General features: G+C 40.0%; 1 protein-coding gene across 2 annotated transcripts in view; it reads left to right on the top strand.

The window, feature by feature from the left end:
* The first annotated feature begins 1068 nt into the window (after positions 1 to 1068).
* The window catches only part of LOC109268063 (B cell receptor associated protein 29), a 55836-nt gene continuing 45623 nt past the window's right edge, over positions 1069 to 11281 (top strand). The window contains exons 1-4 of one of the 2 annotated variants that reach the window (XM_019451180.2): positions 1069 to 1187; positions 1915 to 2023; positions 5842 to 5942; positions 10393 to 10543. In XM_019451180.2, coding sequence (XP_019306725.1) covers positions 1932 to 2023; positions 5842 to 5942; positions 10393 to 10543 — 344 coding nt within the window. In that variant the 5' untranslated portion in view covers positions 1069 to 1187; positions 1915 to 1931. Of the gene's footprint in view, positions 1188 to 1339; positions 1469 to 1914; positions 2024 to 5841; positions 5943 to 10392; positions 10544 to 11281 lie in introns of those variants that run through there. The other variant, XM_019451179.2, reaches the window with a different exon arrangement.

Below are 11281 nucleotides of genomic sequence, written 5' to 3'. Positions count from 1 at the left end.
AGACTGCTTAGTTCAAGACTTTGAGAATATTAAATGAATCCATTTTAAAATAAGCACTGTGTTGCCATATTTTGGGGGACACATTCTATGCTTTCCTTTTTTCAGTTAACATCTTTTTTAAGATAATTGGCTTTTTTATTTGATGTAAGTAGTATATAAGGAAATGGGGAGCTATAGTCTAAGTTAGTAATTTTTATGTTTACAAATTAAAGTTAGTTATACTAGTGGTGTGAGCACAGGAGCATAGAATAAGGTGCACAGGCTTTCAAAGGAACCAGTGTGGAAGAGCATCGAGTTCTAAACACGATTGATGTAAAAAAACAAAGCCCTTCCCTATAGTTAATTTACTGTTCAGTCTTTTTCTTTTCCGTGTGATCAAGTATACTTGTGATAAGAAAAAGCACCCACTTAAATGTATTTTTAGGGGCGCCTGGGTGGCCCAGCCGTTGGCTTCCAAGGACTCTCAACTCTCCTCCCCTCCCCACCAAGGTGTGGGCAGTGTGAAGTCTGCTTGGGATTCTCTCTTTGCCCCTCCTCCACTAGTGTGTGCAGCCCTCCCTCAAAATAAATAAACATTTAAAAATTTTAAAAAGTAAGTGTATTTTTATATTCTGTAATTATCTATTTACATCATTTAATAGTCCCAAAATAATTCTGTCCAGAAGGATAATACTGTCAATTCCTGATGTCAATAATGAAAACGGTTAATAATTGTTATTCACGGAATTTGGAAACCTGGAAAATAGTAACTGAAGGAATGCACCCACACACTGTTTTCTATTCCTATCAGTCCCAAATATCTCCCTAGAGTCTCTTCCCAGCCTATGGACAAGAGCAGGAAAATATGTTTCGAAGCTGCATTTTCTTCCACGTTCTCAGAAAAAAATACTGCACAACCACCCAATCCTGGCCCTCCCATTTAACTAGAGCTTAATTCCGGACAATAAAACTGTTTCTACCCCAAAAGAGACAGAACAGGAAAGGAATGCCTTTCAAACACGTTCACTGAATTGCATCACTCCATCAAACCCTGCCGCCCCGGAGCCATTCCTTCGTGGACCCCACGAAGCCCTTTCAGAAAACGTCGATTAACCGCAACCCCTCCCAACCAAACCACACTTTATTAGAAATTTAAGGTCGGCTCTCAAGAAGTTGACTCGGGAACCCCAAGCATGCGCCCGAAAAGTGTGAGTCACCCTCCAACTCCACCATCAATTACAAAACAATTATTGCTAATCGTCGTCCTCGCGCCGCCAGCGACGCCGGGGGGTGCGGGCCCCCAGGTTCGGGGCTGGGGGGGCTGGGCTCCGGAGCCGGCCGAGCGGGGGCGGGGGCAGACGAGGAGGGGGTGGGGCGCTCTCCCCGGCCCCGCTCCCCTCCCCCCCAACCTCCGCCCCGCCGCGGCGTCTGACGTCCCGCGCGTCGGTGGCGCGGAGCAGCGCGGGGAGCCAGGCGGGCCGCAGGCGGGGTAAGGCCGGACGGGCTTCCGGGGGGCCGCGGTCCCCGCGGCGGGGAGGAGCGCCAGGCCGCGCGGGGTCGCGCAGCGCCCTCCGCGGTTGGACCACGGGAGCAGGCCGTGCCCGCGGCGCGTTCGCGGAGAAGGAGGGCGCCTAGGCGCGGGCGTTAGTGGAGGGTGGCGTTAGGCTTCTGTCGCTGCGAGGGTGGCGGGCCAGCACGTCCTCTGTGCGGTGCAGGCCGTTTCCGCACAGCTCGCAGGGGAAGTGGAGACGCGGACCTGTGGGCCCACCCTTGACCCCTGCCCTGCCCCTCCCACTGGGGGTTAAGGCCAGGTGCCACGGGTTAGAGGAGGGACCGGCCCCGTCTGCCCCCCTGGACGAAAACATTACGCCCCAGGGTTTTAATCAAGTTTTTCTCTAAAAGGCAGTAAAGTAAAATAAGTGTTTCTCTATTTAGGTGTGAAGAGGAAAAAAATGACACTCCAGTGGGTGGCAGTTGCAACCTTTCTTTATGCTGAAATAGGACTTATTTTAATCTTCTGTCTTCCTTTTATTCCTCCTCAGAGGTAGGAAACCTGCAAATTGTTGCGATAAGTTACAATAAGTACAATAAGCATATGATTAGCTACTTTAGACTGTTACGAGTGATATGAGAAAAGTTTCCTTAGGATTAAAAAGTTTTGAACGCTGATTATATTCAAGGTGCTCTTTAAACTCACAAATTTTAGGTAATATCTAATGATGTTAAAATATCACGTTATATAAATATTATTATGTGTACAAACGAATTAACTTTGTCTCCGCTTGCTTCTAAAAGGAAAAGGGCCCAGTCCTCTTGACTCTCTTGGTTACAGATACAATATAGCAGTGGTTGTGCTCTTAATACCTGTCATCAGACTTAACCTTTTTTATTGCCCTGACTTGGAACAGTGAACTCAAAAAAGGGAAATGGATAAATGTTTACAGCACCAAATGGGTGCAGAAATGTTTCATTCGGGCAGTGGAACGAAAAACAATGTAGAGACTTATGCCAGTAAATGATTCTTCGTTTTGGCCTTATGCAACCCAAAAATAGTTTCATTAATGTTTTACTGCTTTTTTCCGTAGACAGAATTAATATATATTTAAAGTGCTGAATATGGAACGTACCATAACCATACATACATTAGCCTTAATTCGTTAGTAAGGAACTTTGAAAGGTCTGTAAGTAGAGTAAAAGTATTTCAATTGAAGCATTGGCTGACTTTTCCCCTGCAATCATCCTCCTATTTATTTGGGGGGGGGGAGGTTGGAAAGTTGACACACAATGTTACATTAGTTTCAGGTGTACAGAGTAGTGATTTGACTTCTCTATAACTATGCTGTGCTCACCACGAGTGTAGCTACCATATGAGTTCAGTTTTAGATCCAGAAAGTTGATTAGTATGGATGGTGAAATACACTTGTAATAAAAATGTTGCAACACCTTTGTTCATCCTCCTGGCATAAAAGAAAATCTTTCATAAATGAGATCCTAGAGAGAAGTTTAGTGAGAACCCATGACTGGAAGAGACTTACGTAAGTTTTTACTTTGGCTCAGGGTGCAGGTGGTCTTTACAACTCTTAACTTGCTTCTTTTTATAAGAAATTTTTTTTTAACGTTTTTATTTATTTTTGAGACAGAGAGAGACAGAGCATGAACAGGGGAGGGGCAGAGAGAGAGGGAGACACAGAATCTGAAACAGGCTCCAGGCTCTGAGCTGTCAGCACAGAGCCCGATGTGGGGCTCCAACTCACGGCCCATGAGATCATGACCTGAGCTGAAGTCGGACGCTCAACCGACCAAGCCACCCAGGCGCCCCATTAACTTGCTTCTTACCTACCTAGATTTCTACTCCTGTTCTTGCCTATGAGCTATGCCATCACTTTTTTCTTCCTTACTAAAGAAAAAAAATTGAATCACACTGTAGGAAGGAGCATTAGAGATCATTTTATCCAACCCACTTATTCTTATATAGGGAAAGTAGTCTAAGGTCATCTAGCTGATCTGTGGCTGACTCTAGACAAGAATCTGGCTTTCAGCCTGGTGCTTTTTCTACTCTACTGCTTATCCTGTTGGTTTGAAATTTCTATAACACCCTGTTAGCTTTTTGGTGGTAGGTCCAACAAGAGAGTCCTGTATTCAAAAGAAAGAAAGATGTTATTTATAAATAAGGCTTAAGCATTTCCAAAAATATATATATATTTTTGTCCATTAATGTTTTTTCCATGAAAATGATCCATAGTGGGGTGCCTGGGTGGCTCAGTCAGTTAAGAGTCCGACTTCAGTTCAGGTCATGATCTCAGGGTTTGTGAGTTCCAGCCGCGAGTCGGGCTCTGTGCTGACAGCTCAGAGCCTGAAGCCTGCTTTGGATTCTGTGTCCCATTCTCTCTCTGCACCCTCCCCACCCCCCAACTTGTGCTCTGTCTCTCAAAAATAAATAAATGTAAAAAAAATCCATAGAATATGGATATTTTTCTTCCTGCCAAATATAATTATTTTCCTGTCTTTTTCAAGTAGCTCTTGGATAGATGTGTATGTAAGTACACAGATTATATACTCATGTACAAATATACATAAGAAAATATATGTGTACACAACTCATTTACAATATACACACAGTCCTTACTGTGTGTATCCACATCTTTTATGCATGTATCACCATAGTTGTCAAAGAGAAGAATTCAATTTTATTTAATTTAGGCTATCATTTTCTCACTGAACCCACTGGTTAAAGACACATGCTTAGAAGTCAGACTGCCTGAGTGTGTATTTCAGCTCTGCATGTTACTGTATGACCCTATGCAAATTATTTACCATCTCTGGCCAGTTTCCCCATCTGTCAAATAGAGGTAATACTGGTATCCACCTCATATAGTGGTCGTGGTGATAAAATGAGCTAAAATACATACAAGTGCTTAGAACCATAGTATGGTAAGGACTGAAAATATAATAGCTATTATCAGTTTTCCTTGAAGTGAGTCTCAGTAGAGACTGCTAGTTGCTCCCTGTAGGAGTTCTCTTTTGTGTTCCTTTCTATACTGGCCCCTAAAATGTGAATTTACAGTGGGTCTTAGATGAAGGTATTGCCACTTACGTTCTTTTTCTAAAAATATAAAATTTTTTGTAATGAAAAATTTGAATAGCGTCTCTGGCATTGGAAGCATAGAGACAGAAGGACCTCCTTCACCTATGTCAGTCTCCCTCTCCTTGCAACTTCGAGTTACTACTTAGGGTTGTTCTCGAAAGTTATTAGCCAATAATTTTCATAATCTTGAAGTAAAACTTTTTTTTAGGTTGTTAGTGTTTGAACCTTATTTAGGTGCTTATTACTTTCATATGTCTCCTTTGGACTTCGTTCATCTGTTATTCATTTAAAATGCCCTTGTACAGGGACACCTGGGGGGCTCAGTCAGCTAAGCATCTGACTCTTGGTTTCGGGAGTTTGAGCCCCACGTCAGGCTCTGTGCTGACAGTATGGAACCTGTTAGGGATTCTCTCTCTCTTTCCCTCTCTTTCTCTGCCCCTCCCCTGCTCGAGCTCCCTCCCTGCCTCTCAAAATGAATAAACTTTAAAAAATAAAATAAATAAAATGCCCTGTACAAAGTTTGTTACCTTCCCAATTGTGTGGTGGATTGGTTTCATCTTTGTCATTTATAATCCATACTTTCTTACCTCTGTGTCTTTGTGCCATTCAATCCATCTAGACTTTTTTCCCACCATTTTGTTTCCCGTGTTCACATCTTGATCTGAGTGGTAATCATGAGTATATACATATGTAAAACTTCATTAATCTATTAATCTATTTCAACTTCTTTGCACTTTATGTATGTAACATCTCAATGACATTTTTAGTTCCCTTGTAAAAATAGAGAATTCTTTTACTTGGAGTAGATGTTAGAAGTATACTATGTAAAAATAAACAATGCAGAGTTGGACCCCTTCCTCCTGAAATGCTGCTGATTATTAGACCAATAGGCCTTTGTTATTTCTGAGTTATTATCCTGATTAGCGAAAAGATACAAAGTGATAACTTCTATCAGCAATATAGCATATTACTATAAGAATTCCTTTTTAAGGTTTTGATCATGTATCTTTACTTTAAAAGCTAGCTATTTTCACTTCAGAAGATTTAAGCCACCAGACAGAAGACAATGTCAGATTATCATTAAACTTGAGTTGTTTCACGAGACACTCTTATGTCATATGAGAGAATTGGTAAATCTCTGATATGACATGAAAAATTAAATTTCTGTAATTCTTTTCACTCACTATACAGTTACCAAAATGTTAATTGAATATTTGCAAAGCATTTCAGAATCTTTTGATTTTTTTTATACCTAATGTAATTGTATTACTTTACAGATGGCAGAAAATTTTTTCATTTAATGTCTGGGGTAAAATTGCAACTTTCTGGAACAAGGCTTTCCTTACTATTATAGTCCTATTGATTGTTCTATTTCTAGGTAAGTACTGAATTCCACTTTTGACTAAGCTTAACTCTAAGGGTTTTTTTAGTTAATGAATTCACTGGGTTTTTAATTAACTAAGTTAATGTTGCTATTGATATATAGTGGGTTGTACAGGGGCCATCCTGGGTTAACTGCCATATATGTCACTGTTTTATGAAGAAATGTTTCCCATGTTCCATACCACCAACCTCTGAAATGAATTCCTTCTTATAAAATGAGGAACAGCTGGTGTGAGAAGGTATGAGTAGATGACTGTATCAGGATGTGAATGGGTTCATGCATTATTTCAAAATGTCAGTATTTGTTCCATGGTATGCTATTGTTATCAAGAAAATCTCCAGTCAGGGGCTCCTGGATGGCTCAGTCGGTTGAGCGTCCAACTTCAACTCAGGTCATGATCTCATAGTATGTGAGTTTAAGCCCTGCGTCAGGCTCTATGCTGACAGCTTGGAGCCTGGAGCCTGCTTCGGATTCTTTGTCTCTCTCTCTCTGCCCCTTCCCCACTCGTGCTCTGTCTCTGTCTCTCAAATATAAATAAACGTTAAAAAAAAAAAAAAAAAGAAAATCTCCAGCCACGTAAGAAGTAACATTAAACAAGTAAAGGACAGGGCCGCGTAGGTGGCTCAGTCGGCTTAGTGTCTGATTTCAGCTCAGGTCATGATCTCACAGTTCCTGAGTTCAAGCCCTGCATCAACCTCTCGGCTCTCAGCACAGAGCCTGCTTCAGATCCTCTGTCTCCCTCTCTCTTCCTCTCTATTTCTCAAAAATAAACATTAAAAAAATTAATAAAAAAACAACAACCACAAAAAACAAGCGAAGGAAAGTAAGGAAAACAGGTCCCAACTCTGCCACCAGCTAACTGTTTGCCTTTTGGCACGTCATCTCTCTGAGTCTCTTTTATCCATTTGTAGAACAGAGAGAGAAAAGGCAGCTATTTCTGCAGCTCCTACTGGCTCTGGTATCGTGATCTTTTAACTGTAAAGTTATCACAAGAATTTCTACTAAAAGCTGCCACATATCCATATAAGGAAGGAGAATGGTACTCTAAGGTTCTTTTGGTTACATATATCAGAAATGAACAGACCTCACTTGAGCAAGAAAGGGGAACTTAGAATAAAATGCAGGGTTGTTTTAGAGCAGTTCTGGGAAGGAAGGAAGCCAGATTCCAGGGAGGGATTAGTCCTAGGAACTCAAGTGTCTCTTTCGTGCCCTGCATTATTCTGTGGGTCTACTTCATTCTTCCTTATCTCCATGAACTCTGATGCTCTATTCCCAAACCAGAAAGTGGGCACCACATAGCTGCCAAATGTCATCACTCCAGAAATATGCAAGGATTAATTAGGCACTTCTGAGTCTGAATTTCAGTTATAAGGAATAAGGATAGGAGTCACAAAGCACAGAACCATGACCACTGACTAGACCCTACATCCATGGGTAGGATGGGTAATTAATTCTCAGAGAATAGGGACATCAAGGATGGTTAATGCAGGAGCTTTGACCATAGATGGTAAAGGCAGGTAGATCAGGACTTACCCTTTAAACCTCAGTGTTTCCATCTCAGAATAGGGTAATCACACCTGCTTCACTGAGGTGTTTAAAGGTTTAAATGTATTAGCGTATGTTAAGTACACAGTCCAGTGTTCTTAGCCACTAGAATGACAAAAGTATAATGTAAAACCAGTAGATTGCTCAAGTATAATTTATTACTTTACTTTCAATTTTATCTCACTTTTCCTGTTGTTTGTTTCTCTAATAAGGTAATCATTACCAGGTTTCATGTTCCTAGAGCCTGTATTAACTGAATGTGTTTATGTGTGTTTTAAGGGGTGGGAATAGGCAGAAAGGAAGCAGGAAACCCTGGAATATGTTTAGTGTCAGCAGAAATGCATCCCAGGTTTTGAAAGTTTCCACAAGTGATCCAAACAAGGCTATCTCCACGTGGTTTATAGAAAATTGACTACGTATTACACCCTGCCCCTATCGTTGCCCTTACTTCATTTTTCACACACAGTCTCCTTTTCTACAGGTGATTTTATTCTACAGGTGGGTTTGTAGGACCATTTGTATTTATAAACTTCTTTGATATTATTAATTAATTTTCAGCATTTCTGCATAATAGATCCAGAAATATTATTTTCATTTAAAAGCCAAAGAAGCTTTGAGGCGCCTGGGTGGCTCAATCGGTTGAGCGTCTGATTCTTGATTTCAGCTCAGGTCATGACCTCATGGTTTGTGGGTTCAAGACCCACGTTGGGCTCCACACTGGCAGGGCAGAGCCTGCTTAGGATTCTCCCTATCTCGCTTGTTCTCTTCCCCTCTGCTGCTTGCTCTTTTTCAAACTAAATAAATAAACTTAAAAAAAAAAAAGCCAAAGGGGGTGCCTGGGTGGCTCAGTTGGTTAAGCGTCCAACTTAGGCTCAGGTCATGATCTCACAGTTCATGAGTTCGAGCCCCACATCCGGCTCTGTGCTGACAGCTCAAAGCCTGGAGCCTGCTTCAGAGACTGTATCTCCCTCTCTCTCTGCCCCTCCCCTGCTCACACTCTATCTCTCTCGCTTTCACTTACAAAAATGAATAAACATTAAAAAAATGTTTTTTAATAAAAAAACTATTTTTTATTTAATAAAATACTATTTGGTGGGTTTTTTAGTTATTTTGTAGTGGTTGTTGGTATGCTCTTTGTATATTATTGCGACAGTCTGAGGAATGAAAAGGGGAAATGGCCATTAAGACCAAGAAAAAAATTGTTTTAAGTTTATTTATTTTGAGAGAGGGAGCACACACGGGGAAGGAGCAAAGAGAGAGGGAGAGAGAGAATCCCAAACAGGTTCCATGCCCAGCACAGAACCTGACATAGGGCTCAGTCTCACAAACCATGAGATCATGATCTGAGCCAAAATCAAGAGTTAGATGCTTAACTGACCGAGCCACCCAGGCACCCTGTCTAAGAAAATTTCTTAAGGATAATTTAAGAGACTATTTTGTACACTTCTATGCAAATAAATCTGAAAGCCTACACGAAGTGGGTAATTTTGTAGAGAAATATAACTTGTCAGATGAATGCTAGGAGATACAGAAAATTTAAGCAGACCAATTTTCCATAGAAGAATTATAGAAAGTTATAAAAAAGCTACCTCCTTCAGAGAAGAATAAAACCAGATAATTTTGTAAGAAATTCTACCACTTTCAAAAAGCAGATGTTATTAATTCTGCTTAAACTGTTCCAGAATTTGAAGGAAAAAACTTTAAATTTTATGAAGCTAGAGAAAGGCAAACTCTATAATTGAAAATAAACTAAAACAAAAGTATATATACGGGTATATATATGTATATATGGGTATATATATGTATATATATGTATAGGTATATATATGTGTGTGTATATACACACACATATATATACCCATATATATAATGTCAGTGTAGCCAAATATTTCTAAAATCTCAGTGAAGTCATATTAATATTACTAGTATTAACAAGTTATAATATATTTTTTTTAAGTTTATCTGAGAGAGAGAGTGCAGGGGAGGGGCAGAGAAAGAGGGAGACAGAGGATCCCAAGTGGGCTCCATGCTGACAACGGAGAGCCTGATGCGGGGCTCGAACTCTCAACCTGTGAGATCATGACCTGAGCCAAAGTCAGACACTTAACCGCCTGAGACACCCAGGTATCTTGATGAGTAATAATATATTAATAATATCAATGTTACTTTAATAATATTAATTTAAGTGACTTAATATTACTTTAATAATTACCATAATGATTTGATGATATTAAAGAAATAATAGATATAATAAAATGCTAATACAGAATGGAAAATAGGATAGTCTCTTGCCATTGATTGCAATGGAAGATGACCTATATACTATCGTCAACAGGTTGAATTTTATTCAGCCTATTAGGGATAGAAAGAGTGAAGGATAACAGTTTGCAGTGTAGCTGGAGATGAGAGACAGTACAATGATAATAAGTCCCAGATGAATAGTAAAAACAAAAACAAAAACAAAAAAACTTGTTACAAAGTTTGCCACTAGCATCCATTTACAGAACATCTCTTTTGAGCATGTGTCCTCCCAGGTGTTGTAGAGGAAAAGACGAAAAGAGAACCTGTCCAAAAAGTCCATTATTTAAAAGTTCAGTTATTTTCAAACTTGTTTCCTTCTTTTTTTTTTTTTTTTTAATTTTATTTTAGAAAGAGAGAGAAGGGAGCACGGGCAGAGAGAGAGGGAGAGATAGAATCTTAAGCAGGCTCCACGCTCAGCTTGGAGCCCAACATGGGGCTAGACCATGTAGTCCTGCGATCATGACCTGAGCCGAAATCACGGGTCAAATGCTTAACCAAATGAGCCACCCAGGCACCCCAAAACTGCTTTCCATTTTAATAGCAATTTTATATTATTAAAAACTAAAAGTAATGTTTTTTTTTTCTTTTTCTCTAATAGATGCTGTGAGAGAAGTAAGGAAATACTCCTCTATACCTGCCATTGAAAAAGGCTTAAGCAGTAAACCTGGTGCCTATGAACATGCACAAATGAAACTTTTTAGGTCTCAAAGGAATCTTTACATTTCTGGATTTTCATTATTTTTCTGGCTGTAAGTTTTTAAAAAGCACAATTTTAGAACATGATTTATGTTTCTCTAACTCATTTTTCCTACTCACAGATCTTTTTTTCTACACTGTTTAGTATACTGACATCTCCATAAAAGAAAGCCGATGATATACCCAAATAACCATCAGCCATTATGACTTGTAGGCTAGATGGGTGCAGAAGGCCCTTCATGATCTGGCCCCTTGTCTCATACTGTTCTCTGACATTTACATCACTTCTACCCACACTGCCCGTCACTGTTCTTTCATTCATTCTTGCAACAAATATTTATTGAGTACCTAACTTCTTCTTGCTTCAAGGTCTTCACACCTGCTTTTCCTTCTCCCAGAACTCCCTGCTCTTCCCTGGCTAATTTCTGTTCATCCTTCAGCCCCTTTCACAGAGAAGCCGTTTGTGTGACCATCATTGCCCCCAAAGCAGGTAGCTTCTGCTGTGTGCTCTTTTGAGTATCATTCATGTTTGCAATTAAATACCGTTGTAACTCTTGCCTCACCAACTAGAACCCAAACTCCTTGAAAGACTTTGTCTCATTTGCTGCTATGTCCCCAGTGCATAGCATAGTGTTTAACACTTAGCAGTTCCTAATACCTACTAGCAAAGGAAATACCTGTTGAATGAATATTTGAAGATATTAATTTCTAACAATGGAAGTTACCCATAAACAAATGTGAATGACCAGTTTTTAGGCTTGGCCAACCTCACACAATGCTCTTTAAATAGC

This window comes from Panthera pardus, unplaced genomic scaffold (genome assembly GCF_024362965.1).
Source record: "Panthera pardus isolate Hobbes unplaced genomic scaffold, ASM2436296v1 HiC_scaffold_8, whole genome shotgun sequence".
NCBI lineage: Eukaryota > Metazoa > Chordata > Mammalia > Carnivora > Felidae > Panthera > Panthera pardus.
This window is presented reverse-complemented; position numbering and strand designations above follow the sequence as displayed.